Below are 26,344 nucleotides of genomic sequence, written 5' to 3' on the forward strand. Positions count from 1 at the left end.
TCATGTTAATGTTTGAAGGTGCACCAACATGATGAGGTGGAGCCTAGAACTAACAATCTGTGAAGCAATTGCTCTTACCTTCCATCATCTTATAAATTACAGAGTCTGATAGAAATCAAAATGTTTTACCATATCAAGAGTGGGCAGAGTAATTGCTGTGAGTTAAAGGAATGTAAGCTATAGCTATGTGTGGTCCATCAAAGACAACACAATAGACACACTGAAAATAAAAAATGCTGGAGATCACAGCAGGTCAGGCAGTATCCACGGGAAGAGACAGCAAGCTAGCGTTTCAAGTCTAGATGACTCTTCAACCTTGAACATTCTAAAGCCTCCCATCTTTATCCCTGGATAAGGTTCATCTAGACTCAAAATGCTAGCTTGCTGTCCATGGACACTGCCTGACCCACTGTGATCACCAGCATTTTTCAATTTCAGTACAGATTCTAGTATCTGCAGTAAATTGCTCCTACCAGTAGACACACACCCATACAGTGAAGGTAAAACATACTTGAGAACTCTGTTCCTACTGACCCTTAGGCACCAACCTGCTGTGTGCAGTCCAATTCCTTGATCCAAGCACTCATGACCATTTCATACAAGCTGAACCCCACTAATAACTGTGATGCAGTCACAATGTTTGTCCACCTAGAAAAATGGAGCCTACTTGCCACCTTGACTTAACACCTTGGTTTGTGGGACCTTAGCTAGGGATAAAGATGGGAGGCTTTAGAATGTTCAAGATTTCATTTGCAGCTGTACAGAGACTCTCACAAACAGATAATTGTCAGCAGTGAATATATATTTACAAATGCGTTAGCTGTGGAGGAGACTACTTTCAATCATCCTACTAAAGTGCAAAACAAAAATAGTGGTATTATCACAAGGGTCAATCCAAAATACCTGTGGACTGCTTTGCATCATATTCCAATGCAGATTGTCACATATCACTTATACAAGTAGCTATCAATACATATGTTTATGATAACAGAAGAAACAAATTGATAATCATCAATTGTAGAGATTGTTTGAAATGGGGATTAACATTAAATGATACAGCTGAGATCCCATAGTTACCAAAAGGTAAGGATGGATCAACATAATGTCAGATACCAGAAAAAGCTTAATCTTATACCAATCCACATTCCTATTTGATTTTCAGATTTTTATTTGGTTACCTAACATCAAATTTGGAACCATTCCAACCCCCACCCCCACCCCCACCCGTTCATATTGTCTTGCTCCTCTTTGGATCTCAATTAAATAAAAAAATCCTTCACACATGCTACCTTTTGAAATCAACTGTTCTGATTGCTTATTTGTCCTTCAAATAGTCTCTTTAAACACTTATACATTGTTTTATCAGTGTCCCAACTTATCTTTGTATCAATTCTTTAGATTTTCTTCCTGAATTATGTGTATTATAACTGTGCATTATTTAACTCAGTATATGTGTTCATAAGTTTTATGTACAGTTACACAAATCAGAAGGCAAACTTACAAAGGAAAAAAATAAATTAATTTGAATAATTTCCAAATTATAGATTACTTTATTATTTTCTTTGTCTCTGGTATTATGTTGATTCATCCTTTTTGTTTTGTTAGATATCGGATTTCCTATATCCCCATATTAATTGCCATTTCAAATAATTACCACAATTGATGACTGTCTTTTTATTTCCCTACTTCATCTTAGAAACATATATTATATATATACACACACACACACACACACACACACACACACACACACACACATATAATGATAGACATTTGGATAAAGTGATTATATGGTAAATGCAGGTATATGAAATTAGATTGCAGACACAAACTCCTGAAGGGCAGAACAAACTGGCAGGAAAACTGGCCTAAACCTGGTCTATGGTCCTCTGTTCCCTCCTTTCCTAATATTCTAATGCTCTGACTCCAGTCTCTTGTGTATCTGTCCCTCACTTCACCCATCACCAAACTCAAACTCAAACACAGGTGGCGGAATCTATTTCATCAACTAATTCTTTGGTCATCCTCTTCTAACCTATGCCAGTCCTGAAGAAGGGTTACACCCGAAACGTCGACTTCTCCACCTCCTGATGCTACCTGGCTTGTTGTGTTCTTCCAGCCTCCTGCCTGTCTACTTCTTGACTTAATGCCCGTTTTCCTCACACCTAATATTAGACATGTTAGATTAATATAATTATTTTATTGTCATGGTTAGAAAATCAGATTCACCACTAGATGGAAGCAATGCAGAAAATGTTACTACTACTGAGGATTGGATGAGGTAACAAAATGTTATAACTATCGAGTGGTGTTTTTCTGAAATGAAATTAGCTATCACTAAATAAAATATTTCACTTTGAAGGAATAGATGTTACTGTAGTGAGATAAATGTTGATTAGAGTTAAAGCAATATCCATAAATTAAAATTGCCTTTAGTGTTGCACCTGTGTAAGTCACCTTACTACATCACTGATAAAGAATATGGAGACAACAACAAAATGTTAATTTCAAAATATCTGTTTCCCATCATCTTGTAAAGTTCAGAAGATTGCACTCATAAAACTGTTTGATATTGATTGAAGTTCTTCCAAGAACTAATTTGTCATCTGCCTGTTTCACATGCATAAAAATAGCATGGAAGTTGCAAAGTAAACATGAAGAGGCCTTGTGTGTATAAATATCCCTTTGTGTGTGCACATCATGCAAGCAATTACTAGTTGCTCTCACACCAGGACAATTGCTGAAGTAAGTTAGAATTCCTGAGTGTGATTCTCAAAAGCATTAACATTTTATTTTGCTTAAAAGTAATGTTGTCTTGTAAATTTCATCTTAGATGCTCTGGCTTATAATTGCAGCAGTCACTTTGGGCAATGCAGTGAAAGGTAAGAACAGAACAATATAAAATGGTATCGGGTTGTTGTCAACTGTGTGCCGCAAGAGAACTAACACTTTGTTTGCAGGGCTGCAGATCAGAAAATGCTGTGATACTGATTTTTTTTTCCCTCTTCCCTTTTTCTCTCCCTGACCCTGTGTATGGTGCACATCTATTGCATATTTGTTTTTGACTTGTATTTGACACATCATTGCATGTTTTGAGCAAGTAGATGGAGAAGTTTTATTAGCTGTGACAAGGTGGTATTGGGAATTGGGGTTATCATTTCAGAGAGAATCGCTCCTCAGCAGGGCTCCCTGACACATTGCTGCCTCTGGGTAATCTTACTTGAGGTTGGCTCTGAATGGCATTGGTTATCCACTCAGCAATGCCAGGTAACTAATTATCAACAAATAAGTGTTTTTTCAGCAAATTACTTATGCCACTACGATTATGTTGATAATCAATCCTCATTGAGGAAAAACCTTTGGCATTGAAGGTGGCAGAAAGTCCCAGCTAAGGCCATAGGTCATTCTGCAGAGAGGGTCTTCTGCAGAAAAAAGCTTGTGGTAGATGCCTCCATTTTGTAATGCCCTCATGGTGTGACAGCACCCACCTCTCCCAGTGGCATATCTGACTACCCAGACCCTAGGGTGACATTGACTTTTCTGCCCTATCAGCTCAGTCCCCTCCTGAATTAGACAGGATTCTAGAAGGTTACAAACACCTAGACTTCAAACAATTGGAGTTGGGACCCAAAAAGTTGCTCGGTGGTGCAGACTGTGGCTGAGGAGAAGGCAATCTTTGGTATCAGTGTTGCTTCTCCTCTTGGAGAGAGGTAAAGCTGTCCCTATGCTGTTTCTAGCAGATAACAAGGAAGTGTCAATCAAGGTGATAGGGTCCAAGATATGATGGGGAGGGGCCAGTGTTGGACTGGGGTGGACAAAGTTAAAAATCACATTAGTCACCGAGCTACCTGACGATTGAGCAGTGCTCCGAAAGCTAATACTTCCAAATAAACCTGTTGGACTATAATCTGGTGTTGTGTGATTTTTAGCTGGGTCTAAGATAACTAAAATAACTTCAGAAAGTCCAGAATTCACATGAGAAGAGTGAAATAAGCTTTTCTGTACAAATACTATGAGCGCCAGCCTTAGCTATATGGAAACCATTCTGTTTAAGGGTTTTTCCAAGATCAATGGCTCCCCAGTGCACTCTCACTGTATTGACTAAGGCAAGTTTCACACAACTCAAGATTCTCTATTCTCTGGCTGTGAAAGCCAGAATATAAGCTTAAAGATTTAATGAATTGATTATTTAAATATTTCAGTGCCCGATCTGACAGCTTGTCTCCAAGCGAGTGAAACCTGCAAGTGGGCAGGATGGTGTCAGGTTTCCAGCTTCCTGATAATTTTCAGAGCCACAATCCACAGCTGAATTCACTCCCAGTTAGCTATTAAAGTTCGCACCAATGTCAAGCAGTTTTCTATTGCTGCATCATCTCACCATATGGGAGCCAGTTTTTGGTGCCAGCTATACAACAATGAGCTGAGCAGGAAACAGGAGGAGGTATTGATTGCTGTTGAACTGTGATTGGTAGCAATTGTCAATAATACCTTTAGGAAAAATTTAGCATTGTACTTCTCACAGTGCTGCATCATTGTCCATAGGCTACACATGTTTTTATGCATTCATGATCAGCATTAGTTGTCCTATCCCTAGTTGCCTGGGAAAAGATAGTGTGAGCAGCCTTCTTGAACTGCTGCAGTCCTTGGGATGGAGGTACACATACTAGAGATGTTAGAAAGGGAGTTGCAGGATTTTGACTCGGCATCAGTGAAGGAATGGCAATTTAGGTCTAAGTCACGATCGTGTGAAATTGCAGGCAGGGATGTTCCCATGTGTCTGCTTTCCCATGATTCTGGCTGGTAGAGGCCATAAGATTTGGAAAGTGCTTTCAAAGAAACCTTGGTGAGTTGCTATGGTGTTGCTTATAGGACGTATAGCTGTCATGTGCATTAATGCTAAAGGGGGTGAATATTGAAAATAATGGACAGATTGCCATTCAGCAGACTGCTTTGTCAAGCTTATTGAGTGCTGCTGGAGCTACATTCCTCTAGGCAAGTGAGGAATATTCCATTACACTCTTGACTTGTACTTTGTAGATGTGGAATGACTTTTGGTAAGACAGGAGGGGAGATACCTGCCTCAGAATTCCTAGTCTCGTAACTGCTCTTTCAGCCACAGCATTTCTAGGACTAGTGGAGTATTCAGTAATGGTTATGCATCTAAATGTTAAGGGCATTTGTTAGATTCTCTCCTTTTGGAGATGGTCACTGCCTGGCATTTGTGTGATACAATTGATACTTGCCAGATAAACTCTGGATATTGTCCAGGTTTTGCTGTGTTTGGAAATGGATTGTTTCAGCACCTGAGGAGTAGCAATGGTGCTGAACATAGTGCAATCAGCAGTAAACGCCTCCACTTCTGATCTTATGACGGAGGGAAGTCATTAATGCAGCAATTGAAACAACTGGTTCACTAATGTCCTTTAGGGAAGAGAACTGCGATCCTTACTTGGTCTGGTCTCCATGTGATTCCAGACCAACAGCAATGTGGTAACTCTTAACTGTCCTCTGGGCAATTAGGAATGGGCAATAAATGTTGGCCTAGGATCCATGAATGGTTTTTAAAAAAATCTGAAGATATTTGGGCATCGGATATTAATCTGACATAGTGATTACCATAGCTTTCTGCTCCTACTGCCTGTTGAGGGTTTAATTGGAAGGCCCATTGGACCACTGTCAATAGATAACATTTCTTTCTCTGCATCTCCTATACCAAGGCTTTCAATGCAGCATCAGCAAATCTTGGAGCACACTCTTTCCCAGATTGTGCCATCATTCATTGTTCTTCTTGCTCACACTGTCTTCTGCAGCCAATCCCAGCATTTTCCCCTTTCATGGCTATCACCTCTGCCAACATAGCAGTCTCTCATTATTCAACTGGTATATCAGACTGTCTGAAGTGGAACGTGAAAACATAACATTCAAAACTGCCTCCAAGCCAAGGTTGGCACAAAAAGGAAGCAGATAATTGTAATGCTTTTAACAAAACAACATTTATTTCTTATTATTTTGTTTTTATTTACAATTTTGCAACATTGGCAGGTTCCTTTTTTTCTATTCAATTACACTTTCTGCTAATTATTATCATGTTTGGTAACAGTCATGGCAAGTGAAAAGATAAACTATATACATTATGTAAACTCTGATTTGTGAAAATTGCATTAAAAATTATTTCTGTTCACAGCTGCTGAAATCTGCTATAATAGACTCGGATGTTTCACAGATGATGTTCCATGGGGTGGAACAAAGCAAAGACCAATTAAAAAGCTACCATGGTCCCCAGAGGATATTAATACACGGTTTTTGCTCTGGACAAGAAGAAATACAAAAACTTTTCAGGTAGTTAGAATCTACATTCTGTAATGGCTTGGAATGCAATTGGCATATCATCAAAGATGGTGGATGGCACTTTTTAAATATAATGGGTGTGTGCCTCGTGTCACTGGGCTGGATTTCCCAGGAAATCTGACAGCTTCATTGACATGAGGACCTGGTGGATTCTGGATGTGATGATTTCAGGCCTATGTTCTGGATCAGGTGTGACTGCTCGAAGAACTTCTATAATTTGAAGATCACTCTATCCTGCAGGGCCCCTGATTTCTTCCACAACTCCTCCCCCAACACCAGCAGGTTTCTAATTTCATTGCTCTGAGCCTCTGATATTCCCCCCAACCACGAACCCATGAGCTATCCTCAGTCCCGCAACTTCAACCTTCTCCTGCCCACACACCCCATCCCTTCCAAAACCTCGTCCTGCCACATTCCACAAGTGCCAAACCCATTCAATCACATTTTCTCCCCTCGTCACCATTGTCTGGCACAAACATACCTCTATCTGCAGCCTTTATCTACTGGCTTCGTGCCTAATGGAAGGACGAGCCTATCAATCAGGCTCACCTTTGGTTTGGGGAAGTATTTGGTCATGTTTTAGTCACTCTATAAAGTTAACACTGCACATTGTATAGGGAGTTCCAAATCCTCATGTGTCCCTAGTAGTCTAACTTACCTTATGCTCACTTGCTCTCTGAGTGTCAGGTAAACCAAATTTCAGCATGAGAAATGGAGAAGTGACATAGCTACTTTTGATCCAATGCCGTGAAGAATGATTGATGGAAAATTGATGACTGAAATAAGACAAAGACATAAAAAGAACTAAAGAATGTGAAAATAGTTAATGTGGGTAGAAAATTCATTGCAAGTGAATAAGAAGAATAGAAAAAAATCAAAATATGTCTTAAACACATTCAATATCAAAACACAAGTAAAATACTTGGTTGGAATTAACAGCTCTGAAGGGAGATGGTCATTTAAACCTGTTAGATGACATGCCCACCACCTTTCTACCCACTGCCTTGCTCCCCCAATTCTTTCCTGCCCACCACCTACCCATCCACTGCCATCCTGCCCACTCCCAAATGAGTCCCCATAGAGGTGGGTAAGGTAGCTTGCATATCCTTTGAACTGTTAAAGCTGTAAATGGCTAACATTACCTAGTCAAAGCCGTTTATCTGCCTCCACTCCTGAGACAATGGAAGGCAGATGAGGGAGGGATAGCCATAATTTTTGCCCAATTTATTACATAAGAAGTAGAAAGGAAGGGTATTCGAGGGCATCCCTTCCAAGATGATGCCAGCCTTTATGCTTCTTACCTAGGCTTTGAATCTTGTTTTCCAAATGTAGCCTAGCCTTTCATGCCCATAAAGCTCAGAACCAGATAAACTGATTGGCTATCAGCTCTCAAAGGTAGGATTTCATTCCTTTTGAGGGGCCCCAGTCCAACCCTTAGCCTGTTGATGCATCCACAGAATATTATTGCTGCAGCACAGTCACTTTTAAAACTGATCAACTTTACTTCCAAGGGGCAAGCAGTGTGCTCCCCATTAAGATTCAACCCACCATTAATCTGCAATCAAGAGAGGAAAGTAAAATCATCCCAACATCAGATCAGAGGTACCAGAATGTACAGTGATAGAACTGAACTTGGATCAGTGCAGTGTGTCAGAGCTATTCCCATTTAATCTAAGAATTGTACAGTAATTAGGAGCTGACCAAGAAGTGAGAACTGTTATGAATAAAAAGACACACATACGATAAATAACTGGAGTAAGGAAAGAAAGTGAATAACAAAGAGGAATAACCAGCCTGAGAAGGGAAAAATCATAACTAGATGAGACTTTAAGAACAAAGATAACAGAAGGTAATGAGGTAAACAGACAGAAATATATTGAGCAAAGTTTCCTCTACCTACCACACATAAGAGACAGTTGTTAATCGGCTTCTATAAATAATCTCCATTCCCACTCACAATGAAAACAGACACTGCGAAACTTGTGAATGAGAGAAACTGAGTGAGCTCAAAACCAAAAATAAAAGCAATTGGAAACCCCATGACACATCGTGAAGAGCAGAAAATATTAGTGCATTTAAAGATAACGAGAAAGGAAAGAAAACAAACAAATACACCAATTTTGAGGCAAAAAGTAGAAAATGGAACAATAAAGAAAAAGCATAACAGCATCAAAATAAAATTGAAAGATAAATATTGTAGTGTAAGTAACAGGAATTGACAGGTTACAGTGATATTGTTGAGAAGATAAATAATTACAGCTTGTTTTGCTATAACACAACAGTTGTGTTCCTCTGCAACCTCACCCTTTAGAAAATTGCACTGTGGAGAACCACTACAGAAATCACGCTATAGAAGATGGTTGAAAGGAAGTCACTGTAGCAGTTCAGTAGAAAGTTTGCATTATCCAAACCATGTCCACAATTCGTCAATCGCATTCTAGCCAATTCACGTTGATGAAAGGTGCATTATACCAGAGTGACCTGTAGATTCTGTTGAACCACACTATACTGTTGCTTGTTAGAACATTGCAGTGACGAGAATGGTGGGGCCCCATGATGCTTTACACAGCGTGGTTTGGATTGAATATAAACAAAGTACTTTGGTTTGGCTTTTTATTTATTCCTCCTGAGTTTTTTCTGGACAGTGTTACAGTTTGACTGATTCTGAAAGAAAGGAATAAAACTGAAAAGGAAAATAAACTGACAATAGAAATCTTGAAACCATTGTCTAAGAAATCATGGATATGTTTTGACACCTTTATGAACTCCATTATTATACAATTGGATACTGTTACTTTTCACAGTTTTTGTGAATACTGAATAAACAGTACAAACTGTTGTTAACACCTTTTGAGTGCTGCTTAGTTTGAATTAATTTTCAAAGGGTTGGTTAGTTCGGTTGGCTGGATGGCAGGTTTGCAAGGCAGAGTGTTGTCAACAAACTGGGTACAATTGCTAGACTGGCCAAGGTAACCACAAAGACTCCCTCCTCAACTTCTCCCTTTGCCTGAAGTATTGTGACCCTCAGGTTAAACCATCACCAGTTGACCTATTCTAAGAGAGACCTAGGGTGATTTTACTTTTACCATATGTGTATAAAATCCAGATATTAAGCCCCAAGGAATCAAAACTTCAGACAATAGAAAAGAATGTCAAAAAACATCAAAAAATCATTTTTTTAAAAACATAGCTTTTGCCTGCCCAGTAATCCTAACAGTGTCTATATAGTTTTGTTGTGGTAGTTTTATTCTAAATCATTTTTCTTGTTGTAGAAGACCTTATATCACCTTTATATTGTGGAGTTACTGGTGTTGGATTGGGGTGGACAAGATCAGAAGTCACGTGACACCAGGTTATAGTCCAACAGGTTTATTTGAAATCGCAAACCTTCAGAGCGCTGCTTCTTCATCAGGCTCATTTCACCTGATGAAGGGGCAAAGCTCCAAACACTTGTAATTTCAAGTAAACATGTTGGACTATAACCTGGTGTGATGTGACTTCTGACCTTGTCCACCATTATATGGATTGCTTAAATCCTATAGTGGGACTGAAATGCTGAAACACCTGAATCAGAAGCAAGAATGATACCACATTGCCAAATCTAATATCTAGATGCAAATTGTACAGGCAGACAAATTAGTGAGCTAACAATGATCCAACATTTAAATTGTCATTCAGAAATCAATCATGGAATGTAATATCTTTAATCAGTCATTAAAATGACAGTGACATTTTACAAGGAAGCATTTGTTTGAGCGAAAACTCCAATGTATATTCTGCACAATTTTTATTACACTAAACATTGTTTTGCAACATATAAATTTCATATGGAACAGGCTGTCTGCTGTAGTGAATATTACTCTAATTATGTGCCATGTAAATATTAAATAACAGAAGAACATGAGGCAAGAGTATGGTATTACTATCATGCATCAACAAAACATAAACATTAAGAAAATGAGATCTGTAATGTTCGATTTTCTACTAAGATACTATATCTGCTTTAATAATGTTATTTGAAATTGCAATTACAGTGTTATTTACAGAGTTACTTTCTGTACAGGAAATTACTGGAATTAATCCTTCAACGATCGAAAATTCTAATTTTGACAGGACAAAAAAAACCTGTTTCATAATTCACGGGTATATAGACAAAGGAGAAGAATCGTGGCTCTCTGACATGTGCAAGGTATTGGCTGGAACAAATATGAAAACAAATTGTATTTATGTTAATGTCAACTTAAAATGTTAGCAAAAATGAAGATAAATCCACTTCTTATGTAAATATGTGTGATCCTCACTCTTCAATGCTTTCTCTGCTTTTGGTAATCTCCCCTTAGCCAATCTTCCTGCCTATCCTTTAAAAGCATTGTCATTAAACACAGCTTCAGACACCATCTTCATTTCTCACTGAGATATCCTCAGTCCATTCCTTCTTCAGCCTTTGCACTGAGTAGCTTTTCATTCTCAATAACTTGAATCTCTCTCTCAGCTCCCCTTTTGCTTCACTCCTTTTAATGTACTGCTTTCCCATTCTTCCTAAATGTCTCCTTTCATATAAGTATCCTCCCCCATTTTCCTGATAGATCTCTCAATCATAGCATTTTATATGACCTCTTTGTTCCCATGATCTTGATCACTGGTGACCTACACCGCCCTACCCTTTTCAATCCATACCCCCTCTAAATGCCATATAGCTGCACTATCAAACTGACAACTGCTGAACCTATGGTCCCAATCTTTCTCAACATGTTTAGAGCTGTCAAACCACTCAACTCAACTCCCATCTTTAATGCCTATGTTCCCACTAAAATCCTGTTTTCTTTTCCACAAAAGGACTCCAGTTTTGCTGCTTAGGTTCAGGACTCCTGAATGTTTCTGACATAAAAACAATTTGACCGTTTTCGCCAAATGAGGTTGGACTGCATTAAGATTACCAGGGTTTTCTATCCTCTACCAAAACCATGCACTCTCAAAAGACAAAGAGAGAAAAAAGCAAAGATAAAATGGATTCTACTCATTATTGCCACATTTCTCTTTAAACACAGCTCTGCAGCATCCTTCCCCACTCTCCAAACAAATTTCAGGAACTCATGGACTTTTCTGTTTCGGAGTATTTAGGAGCCTAGCAGCTGCTCCTCCCTCTCACTTGACCATCAAATACTCCTTACTTCCCACAGGTTCTGCCTTCCCCAGTGTTGGATCCATTTTTGTTTCTCATTTTTTTCTTTTCATGATGATGTCCAGACTATCTCCCTCAGCCCTTCCACTGCTGCTGTTTAATCAAGGCATTTTCCCAGACGTGTTCTGCCCATGAGATTTGCCTTATGCTCCCTGAGGAGAAAATGAGGTCTGCAGATGCTGGAGATCAGAGATAAAAATGTGTTGCTGGAAAAGCACAGCAGATCAGGCAGCATCCAAGGAACAGGAGAATCGACATTTCGGGCATAAGCCCTTCTTCAGGAATGGGGAATCTTCAGGAATCTTAGCCTTCTGGACACACTTTCCTCATTCCTGAAGAAGGGCTTATGCCCAAAACGTCGATTCTCCTTTTCCTTGGATGCTGCCTGACCTGCTGCGCTTTTCCAGCAACATATTTTCAGCTTATGCTCCCTGATCCTATTCTTACTTAGTTGCTTACCTTCCCATTTTGTTTGCTGATCTCTACACCAGTGGACACTGTATAAACCCCACCTTCCTTTCGAACTGCTCCACCTCCACTATTAAACCCGTTGACCTTACAATCCCAAATCTTGAGCTGGATTTTAGGCTCTACTACCTGTGGTTTTGAGGGCTGATCTGGATCCTGGGAGAACCACGTAAGATGCAGTGAATAGCTTTCTAGTCTTCTACTGCCCACCACTGACCTATCTGAAATGCAAATATAGTATTCTATGTACATGCGAATTACAAGCAGGAATAGGCCATTTAGTCCCTCAAGCCTGCTCTGCCACTCCATAAAATCATTGTTAATCTTACTCTGTCTCAATTTTACATTCCCGACCAACCCTTTTTTTTAATGAGGGGTTGGAGGCCTACCCACCCTTGGGGCTATTGAGGCCTGTACATACACAATTAATGACTACGAAGGACCTTGTTTCGTGTACTGGTATTTTACCTTGGGTAAGGGGAAGCTTGTCAGATTTGAAGCCCAGCAGTTTTTAGATTTGTGGGCTGGTATCAGGCCTGGTAGGGGTTGCCTGCTTTATGGGATCCACATCCACCCACCTCAATATCCAACACCCCACCCACTTAAAAACTTTCCACTGGCCTTTTGAATCCTCCCTTCAACAACCCAACCCTTCATTAAACTCTGTTCCTAGATTGACCAGGACTCCTCAGTGAGCAGACTAACTGTGGTCCAAGAAGCACTACTGATTGGTTACTACAGAGCTGCTGACCAATTGAATTGAGTGACGGCTGTCTAAGAAGGGCCTTTGTCCTGAGAAAGGGGGACAAATCTTGCCTTAAACCAATGAATGCTGCTTTCAGCAGTAAATTACTGCTAGATCTCTATCAGGACAGTAAGTGGGTTTCTCCCAAACTTTTCATAACGGCACCTCACAAAATCCAAGGGGTTTTGCCATTCACCCTGCACTCTTCAAGGTCCTTGTAATTGCGTTCTCCTCCCAGATCGATGCTTATCTTTCACACAGCTCCACATTTGAATTGTAGCAATAAGAGTTCCACTCCTCGCTACTTCCCTATCTGATTGTGGTCAGACAACTCCAGTAATGGCTCCTGATCCATCCCCAACATTGTGACCAACAGATTCTTCTGAAGTTCATTTCCTGGCTCCATCCTTTTCCTGACATTTCCACTTGATGGTATTCACCTACGGACATAATGATGCTCAGGACTATCTCCCTCAGCCCCTCCATTGCTGCTGTTTTTTCAAGGGTTTTTTCCAACATTATCATTTGCATTGCCTGTAATTTCTTCCAGTTAAATGTTGTGCAGACCAAAGTGTCATCTTCAGTTCTGCCACAAACTCTGAACCTGAAATTTGAATCTAATTCCACCCGCCCCCCCACCCCTTCCCCCACCCCCATCGTTGATTCAGGCTGAACCAGACCTTCACAGCCTTGCTGTTTATTTGATTTGAACTCTCAACAGCAGATGGTCATCCACATTTTTTTTAATGAACGTCTCTGTTCCCCTTGCACCCACTGCTAGTTAGTTCACTGCTCTCATGTCCTTGCTCGATCTTTCCTTTTGTATAAGAATCCCTAATCATATTTATGGACACTCCTTGATTTTTCCATTGCCCATGCCTCCTCTGGTTCGATCCCTGGTTGAACATTATTCTTACCTCATCCAAATTTATTTGCTGCTATGTGAGGCACTGAGCAGATCTCTCCATTGCAGTCAATTATTATAATCTCAGGAACATCACTAGTCCACCTGCAGCTAAAATGTTTATCTGTGCCTTTGTTTTTAATCTTGGTAAGTGTAATCCTATTGTGTCCAGTCTGTCACCCTCTCCAAAGCCCAAATCACGAAAAATTCTACTGTTTGTATCCCATTTCACTCTAAGTCTTACTTGCAGTGGTTCTGACCTTGCAGACCTGCAATGGCCATCAGTTTGCGAACACCTCTGATTTAGGTTTGTTTTTAAATTATTTCAATACGAGACTGTTAAATTGGGGTGTTGTTGCCTATTTCAGTACCTCCTTCAGCCTTGAATCTCCTCTTCCTACTCCTGCTCTCTTCCTTTCCTACATTTTTGATAATCCTCCTCCCATTCACTCAACAAGTGGCAATCCATCTTCAGCCACTCAGGATCATGCTGTAGTATTCTGTTATGCCCCGCATTGCCTGTTATTCAACTCACTTCCTTTAAGACTAGTGAAGAAGGCATTTGGTATGCTTTCCTTTATTGGTCAGAGTATTGAATACAGGAGTTGGGAGATCATGTTGCGGCTGTACAGGACATTGGTTAGGGCACTGTTGGAATACTGTGTGCAGTTCTGGTCTCCTTCCTATCAGAAAGATGTTGTGAAGCTTGAAAGGGTTCAGAAAAGATTTACAAGTATGTTGCAGGGTTGGAGGATTTGAGCTACAGGGAGAGGCTGAACAGGCTGGAGCTGATTTCCCTGGAGCATCGGAGGCTGAGGCTGAGAGGTTTATAAAATCATGAGGGTCATGGATAGGTTAAGTAGACAAAGTCTCTTCCCTGGAGTGGGGGAGTCCAGATTAGTGGGTATAGGTTTAGGGTGAGAGGGGAAAGATATAAAAGAGACCTGAGAGGCAAGTTTCTCATGCAGAGGGTGGTATGTGTATGGAATGAGCTGCCAGAGGAAATGGTGGAGTCTAATATGATTGCAATGTTTAAAAGGCATCTGGATAGGTGTGTAAATAGGAAGGGTTTGGAGAGATATGGGCCAAGTGCTGGCAGGTGGGACTAGATTGGATAGGGATATCTGATCGCATGGACGAGTCGGACCGAAGGGTCTGTTTCAGTGCTGTACTTCTCTATGACTATGATCTAAGACACTCCTTAAACATGCATATTTTCCCCAAGCTTCGGTCAAGTGTCCTCTTAATTTTGAATGCCATTTTTAAAAACATTTCTGATTATCTCACCTTTGGACATTTTACTACATTAAAGACATTATATTAAAAGCAAAGGATGTTTATTTTTAAACTTATTTTTAAGGCAATGTTTGAAGTGGAAGATGTGAATTGCTTTTGTGTTGATTGGGTACATGGATCGAGAACCTTATATGACCAAGCTGCCAACAACATTCGAGTGGTTGGAGCAGAGGTGGCATATCTTATTGATGTGTTAGAGGTAAAGCCATTCTTACTAAAGAGTTATAGCGCATTATAATTCAGGAAGAACCACACAATCACATTAAGATGTATTCTTTTACATATAAATAGAAAACATTTAACCACTCACGTTCTGAGGTCCACATTATTGGACATAGCCTGGGCAGTCATGCTGCTGGAGAAACAGGAAGACGCATTCCAGGGATTAGAAGAATCACAGGTAAGTATTTCAGTTGTCAGGAACTACTTACTGATGAGGTAAAGCAAAATGTGAATATTTTACACAAATTTCAAGTTCCTGTTAACTTCACTGCAACAAAAATATTTCCCCCAAGGGATTCCTCTGACAATGAAAAAAGAAAATATTGTTGGTATGTCAGGAGCTAGTGTTCTGTTGTTCATGCACAATAGCTGAAGTCTGTCACACTCACTTGATTTGTTAATGTATGTCTAAGAGCAGACAGGTAATTTTCCAAGGCTGCATGTGTGAAGGACTGAGAAAATGTAAAACAGCATTTTGAAAAGCACAGAGATCTCAATGGTATGTTGGATTATAATTTAGTCATTCCACATCTGAAATTTGAATTGGGAGTCAGTCTAGACCAGTGAGATGAAAATCTCTTGTACTGTATCTGCCAATCGTCAGGGTTCTGAGTGAGGTAAATTTGGAAAGTGTCAATCTAGGTTCCTTTGCTGCGTAGTATACAGCATAAAATTACCCATAATGTTACACTAATTGACAGTCTGACTCAGAGATGAAGGCTGTAAAGATTACTGCAACAGGGAATAGATGAAGCATATGGCTGATGTATTACACATGCTGGAGTACTCAATACTAACACTAGGCCCAAAAATATCCAAACATTGTATATTTCAAAGCACTGACAGCTACACCTGGGTAGGTTGGAAGTGTGATCTATACCCACTTGGGACTAAATTGAATCTACTATTGGAGAAGGTCATCATAAATGTGCGACAATTAGAGGGGACTGATATGTAAAAGCAAATGTACTCTGCATGTAATATATTACCAAATCGAAATAATAACAAAATATAATGAATACTCTATAAAAAGTTGCATTCACTAACTTTATCTCCTTTAGGTCTGGATCCAGCCAAACCTTTTTTTAAGAATACACCTGTTGAAGTTCGACTGGATATTTCAGATGCAGAGTTTGTTGACATTATCCACACTAATGGGGCTCCATTGATTCCTTATCTTGGTAAGATTTTCTACAAAAAATCATTGAGCAACAGAAAGCTAAAATTGATTTTTACTGCTTTCTATTTGTAATTGAATTAACAGGTTTTGGATTGTTTGAACCCCTTGGACACCTTGACTTCTATCCAAATGGTGGAGAATTAATGCCTGGATGCGATAAAAATATTGTTTCAACTATAATTGATATTAATGGCATTTGGGAAGGTACAAAATTTCTTAGTCAACACATGCTTTAGAATTCCAACATTATCTTTTCCTTGTACTAACTTTATTATTTTTGAATTATCTATCAGTTAATAATTGAGAGCTTCTGAAATATGGCTTTGCATTCAAACAATAAACTGTACAAATATTTACTGATTCTTTTACAGGCACTCGGAACTTTGCAGCTTGCAACCACTTGCGGTCGTATAAATACTACACAGAGAGCATCCGAACCAAAAATGGATTCACTGGGATTCCATGTAATAGCTATGATGACTTTACAGCAGTAAGTTGCCTTTTTGCAATTTCTCCAAAATTTGAAATGGCACAGTAATTAAGAGTTTCTGAGTTAGTGACACATCTAGTTTTTCAAACTTTACATGTGGCTCAGTCAATTTTCTTTGTTTCCAGAGAACAGCACTGACTTCTGTAAAGAGGATCTTTGCAATTATTGCTATTTAAAACATTTGATTAATCTACTGATTCAAATCATTCAATAGTTTGAAGTAACTGATGTAAGCAATTCTGCAATGTTAAATTTTAGATTTCAAATAACAAACTTATCAGATTATTTTAAATTAAGCAACTTTGACCATAAGAAAGCTAACTGCAAAGATAGACTAGTGCGTTTGGCATATTCTGCATTTATGGTTTCCTTTTTAACTTTAGAACTATGTAACGTTTATGAAGTATAAAACACCAAAGGTGGTTAGTTGTTCCAGGAGTTAGCACCTACATTTTGCCAATGCACTTCAAAGGAAGTACATTCGATTGTATTACATGTGGCAAGCAGTAATTCTTTCTCTTGTCTCTGAGCCATTTTCCTTGCCCCCTTGAATCACATGTTTCTTATCAGTTCTGATCAAAAATGAGTAAGTAATTAGGGCCAATACCTTTAGGTTGGAAGTTCTGTCCAAATCTCTAACATAGTTACTGGTTTGTGGCAGAGAAGCTGTTGGAGAAGGGAATCAAAGAAAGGGCATATTTGGAACTTAGTTGCACCAGAACCTTTCCCCCTGGAGAAGTGGGAAGAGAATTGTAATGTGGATCGAAAGCAAGATACACCAACACTCCACATCAAGATGAAATTTCTGAGGTTTTTCCAAATGTAGGGCTTTTACCCGAAACGTAGATTTTCCTGCCTCGGATGCTGCCTGACCTGCTGTGCTTTTCCAGCGCCACTCTAATCTTGACTCTGATCTCCAGCATCTGCAGTCTTCATTTTCATCCTGAGGATGTTCCCAGGCTTCCCTAAAAGCTTGTGCTCAGTATATCAACTAAAAGAATCAATTAGAACCCATGCCTACTGAGACCCATTATACTAAGGCCCTATAATGATAAACATTCAACAATTATCTGTGGATTTCCACAATGTGATGTCCAAACCTCAACTGGGTGAGCATTATTGCTATGCTTTCAGAGACACAGACATAAGCTGCCTACCCCTGGTTAGGCCTTCCTCTGGAATTTGGAGTAAGTGACTTCTACAGGAGTGGTGTGCTCCCCACCCTCATCTAAAAAGTCAAGGTAGAGCTTGCCCAAATGACCAATGGAAGCCCTGCAGCCATTTGGAGGCAGGATCTCCACTACCCCTGGGACAAGCGAGAGCTCTCCTAGAGAGATGCCATTCAATCAGAGGCCTCAAGGTTTTACTGTACTGTAGGACTGGTGGAGCTTGGGACTTAAGAAGGTGAGCTATGATCTCTGCAATCTCCTCTAATCCCATAATTCTCAAAGATACTTGTGCTTCTCCAATTCTGTCCTCTCAAGCTGTCTGACTGTACATTGCTCTACAATTGGTTGCCTTGCCTTCAGTTGCCTAGACACTGAGCTCTGGAATGCACTCCCTAAATTTCTCTGACTTTTGACCTATCTAGGATACATAACAAGTTGGGAATGTAATTTGAGAAAGATGCAAGGAGGCATCAAGTGAACTAGGACAGAAAAAAGCAATGAGGAAGAACGTGGCAGATGGAATATAATGTGAATATTCATAAGGTTATCCACATTGATTTTAAAAATACAGGAAGATAAAATATTTCTTAAATGGTGAGCGGTTCGGAAGCTCTGATAACCAAAGGAGGTGGCACTGTTCATGAGTCACTAAAAGCTAGCATTTGTGTGCAATAATAAAACAGTATGTTGGTCTTCATTATAAACTGACTTGACCACAGAATGAAAAATGTCTTGCTGCAATTATATAGAGCCTTGGTGAGACCACACCCACTGTATTCAGTACAGTTTTGGTCTGCTTATCAAGGGAAAAGATTACTTGCCATAGAAAAGGTAACAAAGGTTCAGCAGATTAATGAGAGGTGACCCCATAGAAACTTCTAGAATTCTGAAAGGGTTAGACAGAATAGTTAGAGAAAGGATAATTCCTCTGGCTGTGGTGTTAAGAATCAGGGGACACAAACTCACAATAAAACGTAAGCCATTTAGGATTGAGATGAGGAGGAACTTAGAAGATGGTGAATCATTGGAATTTGCTGGCCTCAAAGAACCGTGTAAGCTAAGCAAGCCTCATTCCTGATGAAGGGCTTACACCCAAAACATCGACTCTCCTGCTCCTCGGATGCTGCCTGCCAGGCTGTGCTTTTCCACCACCACACTCTTCGACTGTAAACTAAATAAATTAAATATAGACATTGGTAGATATCTATTGCTGATGACATCAAGTGATATGGGATTGTGCAGGAATAGGAAGTTTAGGTCAGCCATGATCAAGAATGGTAGACCAGACCCAGGGCTGAATGACCTGCTCCTGCTCATATGTACCTAATTCCTTACACGGCAGGATTGGTGCAGGAGAGATCAAGGAAACTGGGTCAAAATTCTCTTTTTGATTCATTCGTAACTGTGGACATCGCTAACAAAGCCAGCATTTATTGTCAATCCGTAATTGCCCTGGGGAGAGTGGCAGTGAATTACTGTCTAGAACCACAACGCTGGTTGGGGTATAGCAACACTAGTAGTGCTGCTAGGAAAGAGGTTCCAGTATTGTGAACCAGTAACAGTGAAGAAATGGCAATAAAGTTCCAAATCAGGATTGTGAGTGGCTTCAAGGGGAGTTTGTAGGTGGCGATGTTCTAAGCATCTGCTGCTCATGTCCTTCGAATTGGTTGAGGTTGCAGGTTTGAAAGGTACTGTGAGTTGCTATTGTGCATCTTGCACTGTACATCAATGGTGAAAGGAGTCAATTTTGAAGGTAGTAGATCCTCAACCAGTCATGTGGGCTGCTTTGACCAGCACAGTATCAAGTCTCTACTGCTGTTTGGTCTGCACACATTCATGCAAGTCGAGGGTATTTCATCACATTCTTGAATTGCACCTTATGAATGCTGGATAGGCTTTGGGAATGCCAAATGTGCATTATCCTGCAGGATCCTGAGCCTCACCTGCTCTTGCAGCCACTAGAATTTCAAAACATGTGAAATTATTTTGTTGAAAATTTTACCAAATTCTTGCAGGGCATAACAGAATGGATATAGACGTTTCGCTGGCTGGTGACACTAGATTCAGATGACCTACACTCAGAATAAGGGGTAGGCCATTTAAGCCTGAGATGAAAGGTAGGAGGGTGAATTCTCTAACATAGAGGGCTTTGGAAGCTCAATCAAATATCAAACAGAAACTTGCAGATTTCTAGAAATTAATGGCATCATGGGATATGAAAGTAACATTAGAAAATGGCATTGAGGTAGTTGTTCAGCCATTATTTTGAATGCTGAAAATGTGTTGCTGGTTAAAGCGCAGCAGGTCAGGCAGCATCCAAGGAACAGGAAATTCGACGTTTCGGGCAAAAGCCCTTCATCAGGAAGAGTAGAGTAGGCTCCATGGGTTAAATGGCCAACTCCATCTCCTGTCTTCCTGTCTGCTTCTCTGAGATTAACATTTTGAAGCCTCTCTTTACTTAAGCTTTTGGCCATCTGCTCTAATATGGCCTTTGTGGCTCAATGTCTACTTTTGCTTCACAACACTCTTGAAGTGCCTAAATGGTTTTATAACATTAGTGCTGCTGAACAAATATGACTTAAGACTCTTTTAAATGCTCGGATATTAATTTCTCAACACAATTCTTCCATGTTACAAGGGATTTACACTAAAAAGAAGCATATAAATGAACAAAACTCTCGAATTACAGTGAATCAACTCAGGGGTCCTATAATCTTTCAGGACTGTAAGCTTCAGCATCTCAATGCTTATGTTAAGTTATTAATGTATCATTTTTTTAAAAATCAGAAGCAAGATATGTTGAGATGGAATTGATTCAGTGTTTTGGCATTTAGATGAAATGTTTCACAGCATATTTTCCTATATTTTTTATAGATTTTAATATCAACAAACCTTTTCAAAAACTGATGATTTGCACTGAATATATAAATAGATGACTGACTGCCTAAAACTGGTACTTATTTATCAGCTACTCATATATTCTGCTGACTTTCTTTGTTTAATAGCTTGACATAATTTACCAATGCTTTACTATCACTTTAGTGGAACATAAGGTAAATAGACACAATATAGCCACATTACATTTGAAGTTTCAGAGTTCTTGCCGCCAGAGTTTTCTCAGGATGTTTTGCACTGACCTGCCCTTTTTAGCGCATTGAAGACATTACTTTAGTCCTTTAGTGTCTGATGGTAAGGTAGACATCCCTGACACTTACTAACCCCACATTTGCTATGCAAGCTAGATATCAGCTGTTGGATTGGCTCATTGTCCGAAGTTAAATGGAATGTTAATTCTAAATCAAACTCTCTTGTGGCATTATGGTTGTTTATAAATGTTTAATGAAGGAAGACAGTTAATGTTAAAATACCTACTTTTTTTTGCTTTCTTAAGGGAAATTGCTTCAGTTGTCCACCAAAAGGCTGTCCCCTAATGGGTCACTATGCTGATACCTACCCTCTTGGAAATGATACTACTGAACCAAAGTTTTTTCTGAACACGGGTGCTGCTCCAACATTTGCACGTATGTTATACACGTTACAAATTGTAATGTTTTTCAAATTGCTGTCAAAGTATATTTATTAACTAGATTGCAATGTAAGTTATGAATCATTTGCAACAGGTTGGAGATACCAGGTTACTGTCAAAATTACCTGTACACGGAGTATCAGAGGGTTCTTCAATATTGCCTTGTACGGTTCCAATGTCAATACCCAACAATATCAAATTGCAAAGTAAGTTTATGGCTGCTGATCAGGAGGTAACTGTTCTGTGATGAAAAATCCTTCGCATTTTTTTCATTGTGCCAGTCTAATAAAACAGAGATCCCAATTTTATCATTTATTTAGTGAGGATTTAAAATTTGATCTTGTGATGCAGACTGTGTTGATAAGGTCATATTTATTGCCCATCACTAAATGGTGCTGGGTAGATAGCGAGCCACCCAGAATGATGGTTTCAAAACCACTCAGTTACAGCATGGTTATGGTGCTGAAGGAGACCAATGAGCCCACCATGTCATCATTGGCTGTCTGAGCATTTTAACCTGGAGCCAGTATCTTGCTTCATTCCAATAACCCTGCACAATGTTATCATTCAAATAATCATTAAATGCCCTCTTGAATTGCTCAATTGAATCTGCCTCCACAGCACCACTATGTAGTGCATTTCAGACCCTAACAACTTGGTATCTGATTTTTTTTTGTTCTTACCATTTGCATTTTATGTAGAACTCTTTAAATCTGTGCCCTTTTGTTTATTGATCCATTTTAGAGTGGGAACAGCTTTTCTCCATCAACTGTCTAGACACTTCACAATTTTGAAAGCTTCTGTTAATTTCCTCTAGCCTTCTGCTTTCCTAGAAAAACAGCTGTAACTTCTCCAATCTTCCTTCATAACCAAATTGATTTATCCCTGGAACTGTTCACATGAACGTCTTCAGCACTGTCCCAGTGCATTTACATCCTTGCTCCAGAACTGTACACAATACACCAGTTGGTGTCCAGCAAGTATCTTCCATAAGTTTCGGAAAGCCTCCCTGATGTTGCACTTGATATGCTCCTATCTGTGAAGCCTGGAATGCTGTATACTTCAGTAATAGCTGTCTCTACCTGTCCTGCCAATTTTAATGACTTCTGTACAAGTGTTGAGTTCATCCAGTTCTTGCACGTCCTTTAGAATAGAATCCTTTGTTTTATATTGTCTCTCTATGCTCTATTTACCAAAATGTATTACCTCACACTTCTTTACACTGAACATCATCAGCGACCTATCCACCCCCTCCAGCAATTTTAAAAGTGTGCAACTTGTTAGGCCACTGGCAATGTACTTAAGCATTAGTTACAAAGTTGGAATATATAAGCTAGCCCAGTTAGGTTGGCACATTTCCATTCAGAAAGGAACATCTGTATACCAGCTGGGTTTTACTGCAGTCTATCAGCTTTCAAGGTCATTTTATTTTCAGGTGCCAGCTCATAAATGACCACAATTATTTGCCTGAACTTTCTGCAGCAGTTGTTCTGATCACACAAGCACGGTAGAGAAAATCTAAACACCTCATAGATTGGGCAAGCCTCAGAAAATTATCTACTTAATTTAGTGAATCTCAGTGTAAATATTTGCCAGATCAGTTGTTAAAAACCATTAGGATTGTTTCAATCATTATTTATTCCACTGTTTAACTTGAGGTTGCCCTGTATTATGGCACTGGGGAACATTTGAATGCCACAAATGATTAGGTGCTAATTTTTATGTTTAACTTCACAGAGCACTTTTGGAGTCTGGAAAAACTTTCACAGCTGACATTGATGTGGAGGAAAACATAGGGGAGATTACAAAAGTCAAATTTATCTGGAATAATAAGTTGCCAAATCTTTTTGGGCCAAAAATTGGTGCTGAAATGGTAACTTTATTAAGAGTGTATGACCAACAAACGTAAGTGCACACTTATGAAATTATGGACCAAATAATGATTCAAATACTGGCTGTAATATTTCATACTATTTTTATATCTAGTGTGAATCCTGGTTACACAAGTGTATTTAGACATAGAAATTGAGCAGAGAGAAGAGATTCATAAACGTTACAAAACTGCAGATATAGGACCAGTTCAGTTCATCCCTGCTCTGTATCTTTCCATTACAGTTTCTGTGGATAAATCCAGACTGTTTGACTACAATACTTTACCCACAAGCTTATTCGAGGCTTTGATAAGCCTTTGTTGAAGATTGTTCACCTCAGTTGTGGACTTGAACATTATTAAGCCCAGAAACCCAAGTTCATCTCCAAGCTCCACATCCCATCCCTTACTGAATGAAAACATTCCAACAATCAGAAGTTATTAATTATTGAGTTTTTTTCTGGTGCCAGCTCACAAATCAGCAGCCTGAAATTTCTGTTCTAATCGTCTGCTGTAACTTCAACAGCAAATCAACAAAAACTCTGGAAAATCAATCTCAACAGCTCATAGATTGGGGCGTTTTCAGAAAAGTACCACCTTTATTCAGTAAATCACAGGGTAAATATTTATTGGATTTATTGTCAAAAATCATTAAGTTTCAACCAGTTACTTTTTATTCCATGGCTTAATTTGAGATGCTGACTTGTACATTCAGTGCCAGTGGATGACATCTCACTCCCTGATATTCCTGTCATTTGCTGATTTCCGCTGGTATACAACTGTTAAAACTGCTTGGGCCTCAAACTGCACAGGCCAGTGGAGACTTTGTGCTTACCTCAGGCTCACTATCTCAGCCTCACCCACCTGATTCCCAGACTCAACTGAACTCAGGTCTTGCAAATATGAAATTCAGCAAAAAACTGATCAGTATATAACTGTTGGAAAGCTTTGATAAAAAGGGTTTTAGAAAATGTGTTTAAGCATTTCATCTACAAGATAGCACATATAATGGAATGAAGTAAAGTTTCACATACTTTTATGTTATCAGTTCACTCATTTCTATAGTTGTTAGATTGGACTTCTAATCTTTTCAAATAAAATGTTCAACTCTTACTCAGTTAATGTTTCCTCATTGTAAAACTGAACATATTTAATTATTGTTTGGAAGAGATAGGAAATGCTTTATGAATGTATCACCCTAAAAGAAAGCAAGCACATTTACATTATTTTGTGGTACAGGTACAATCACATTGATGAAATGTGGGAATGTAATGTTTCATAAATGTAAAAATAATTTAAAAGTAACCTTTTGTTTTGCAGCTTCACATTCTGTGGGACTGACGCTGTTGGTGAAGATGTTCTACAAACTATTTTGCCTTGCTCAAATCTTTAAAGATCATTTCACAATCTTGTAGTTTGGACAAATGAAAATAAAATGATACACTTCAAATAATTTGCTTTACATTTCTCTAGATCTATGATACAATGGAATAATTATCACACATTAGGCAGGCATTCGCCCAGTTAAACAGCAAAAGTCATTGAACTTGATTTAAGGAAAAATGGTATTCTCATTGTACAAATGTATACAGATGATGCCTTCATATAAAGAAGACTCAGATGTGATCATAATCAGCAATGATAACATTAAAACAGCAATAAGTTCAGTGTATCATACTAAGCGTAACGTCCTCAGCAGCAGGCAGCCGTTATGATGATCAAGTCAGGTCTTGTCAGTTCTTGAGGACACCGATCACATTATACAGTGAGGAGTTCTCTTGTAAACTTCAAGATAAAGTGGGCTGGATTGTTGGAGCTCTCTGAAGTGTGCAAAAGTATAGGCAGGCATGGAGAATTGCATGGGACATCATATGTTAGATATCTGGTGGTGGGGAACTACTCATGATTATTCAGTGGGAGGGAAGTGTCAGAAAAGGAGACTCACCCATCAGAGGTGGGAGATCTATTGATACATTTAATTTTCCATTTACCTATATGCTACTTAATACGATTTTTTTCTCAGCCTCCTCAATTTAGTGAAATGTCCATGTGTATCTCATGCCTCCAGTAACTTGCCCACTGAAATGACCATTAAATGCAGTTTCCTTGATGCATAATGAAGCAGACTTGATTGGGAAGCTTAAGGTGAAGTAACCCTAAGGGGCAGTGACCATTTATAATAGAATTCATCCTGCTATTCAAGAGGGAGAAGGTGGAATCTGATGTAAGGGCTTTACAATTGAGTAAAGGTGACTGCAAAGATGTGAGTGAGGAATAAATATCTTCCCAACAGAGAGGACAGCAAAGAGACAAGATAACAAAATATTTTTATTATTCAACATGAGAAATGGGCGTCACTGGCTGGGCCAGCACTTATTACTGAAAGAAACTAATTCAACTGAATCGGTCTTTATTATATGAATCAAAATTTTTCTTATCTTCAACATTTATCAATATGGAAGCAGTATTAACTGGCAAAGAAGTAAAACAAATAAAATACCTGAGTATATTAATTATCTCACTTGATTACTGCTTTTAAGTTGATCCTACATCCCAAATGGACACTCTGGACATATTACAAGAAATTATAAATGAAATAAAGGAAGATGAGAATGGGATTAGGCCATTCAGCCCTTCCAGCCATTCAGTGAGTTCATGTCTGATATGTAATCCTTCTCCATTTACCCAATTTCTCCCATAATAGCCCCTAAATCCTTTTACCTGTTCATGTTGTTCTGTAAGACTTCGTATAATAAGACTAAGGCTTATTATACATTAAGGAAGCCACTTTGAGGGCACAATCTCAGTGCAAAGGGCCAACTCTTTAGAAGTAAGATGAGGAGGAATTTCTTCAGCCAGCAAGTGATGAAACTGTGGAATTCATTGCCACAGAAGGCTGTGGAGACAAGTCAATGAGTATACTTAAGACAGAGATAGATAGGTT

The 26,344-nt window shown here is 39.1% G+C and overlaps 1 protein-coding gene across 1 annotated transcript; it reads left to right on the forward strand.

Moving 5' to 3' along the window:
- The first annotated feature begins 2,701 nt into the window (after nt 1-2,701).
- Nucleotides 2,702-24,805, forward strand: LOC132826489 (pancreatic lipase-related protein 2-like). The gene is made up of 13 exons (XM_060842448.1): nt 2,702-2,745; nt 2,834-2,882; nt 6,185-6,339; nt 10,412-10,537; nt 15,008-15,142; nt 15,235-15,343; nt 16,227-16,346; nt 16,430-16,549; nt 16,717-16,835; nt 21,396-21,525; nt 21,625-21,736; nt 23,268-23,435; nt 24,721-24,805. The coding sequence occupies exons 2-13, from the start codon at nt 2,834-2,836 to the stop codon at nt 24,791-24,793; spliced, it is 1,416 nt and encodes a 471-aa protein (XP_060698431.1). The 5' UTR covers nt 2,702-2,745; the 3' UTR covers nt 24,794-24,805.
- The last annotated feature ends 1,539 nt before the right edge of the window (nt 24,806-26,344 follow it).

The sequence above is a fragment of the Hemiscyllium ocellatum genome, chromosome 22 (assembly GCF_020745735.1).
Source record: "Hemiscyllium ocellatum isolate sHemOce1 chromosome 22, sHemOce1.pat.X.cur, whole genome shotgun sequence".
NCBI classification, from domain to species: domain Eukaryota; kingdom Metazoa; phylum Chordata; class Chondrichthyes; order Orectolobiformes; family Hemiscylliidae; genus Hemiscyllium; species Hemiscyllium ocellatum.

Coding starts and splice junctions, on each gene's coding strand:
- LOC132826489 (XM_060842448.1), top strand. CDS start 2,834: ATGCTCTGGCTTATAATTGCAGCAGTCACTTTGGGCAATGCAGTGAAA. Junction 10,538..15,007: donor GGCTCTCTGACATGTGCAAG/GTATTGGCTGGA, acceptor CTTATTTTTAAG/GCAATGTTTGAAGTGGAAGA. Junction 21,526..21,624: donor TGCTGCTCCAACATTTGCAC/GTATGTTATACA, acceptor CATTTGCAACAG/GTTGGAGATACCAGGTTACT.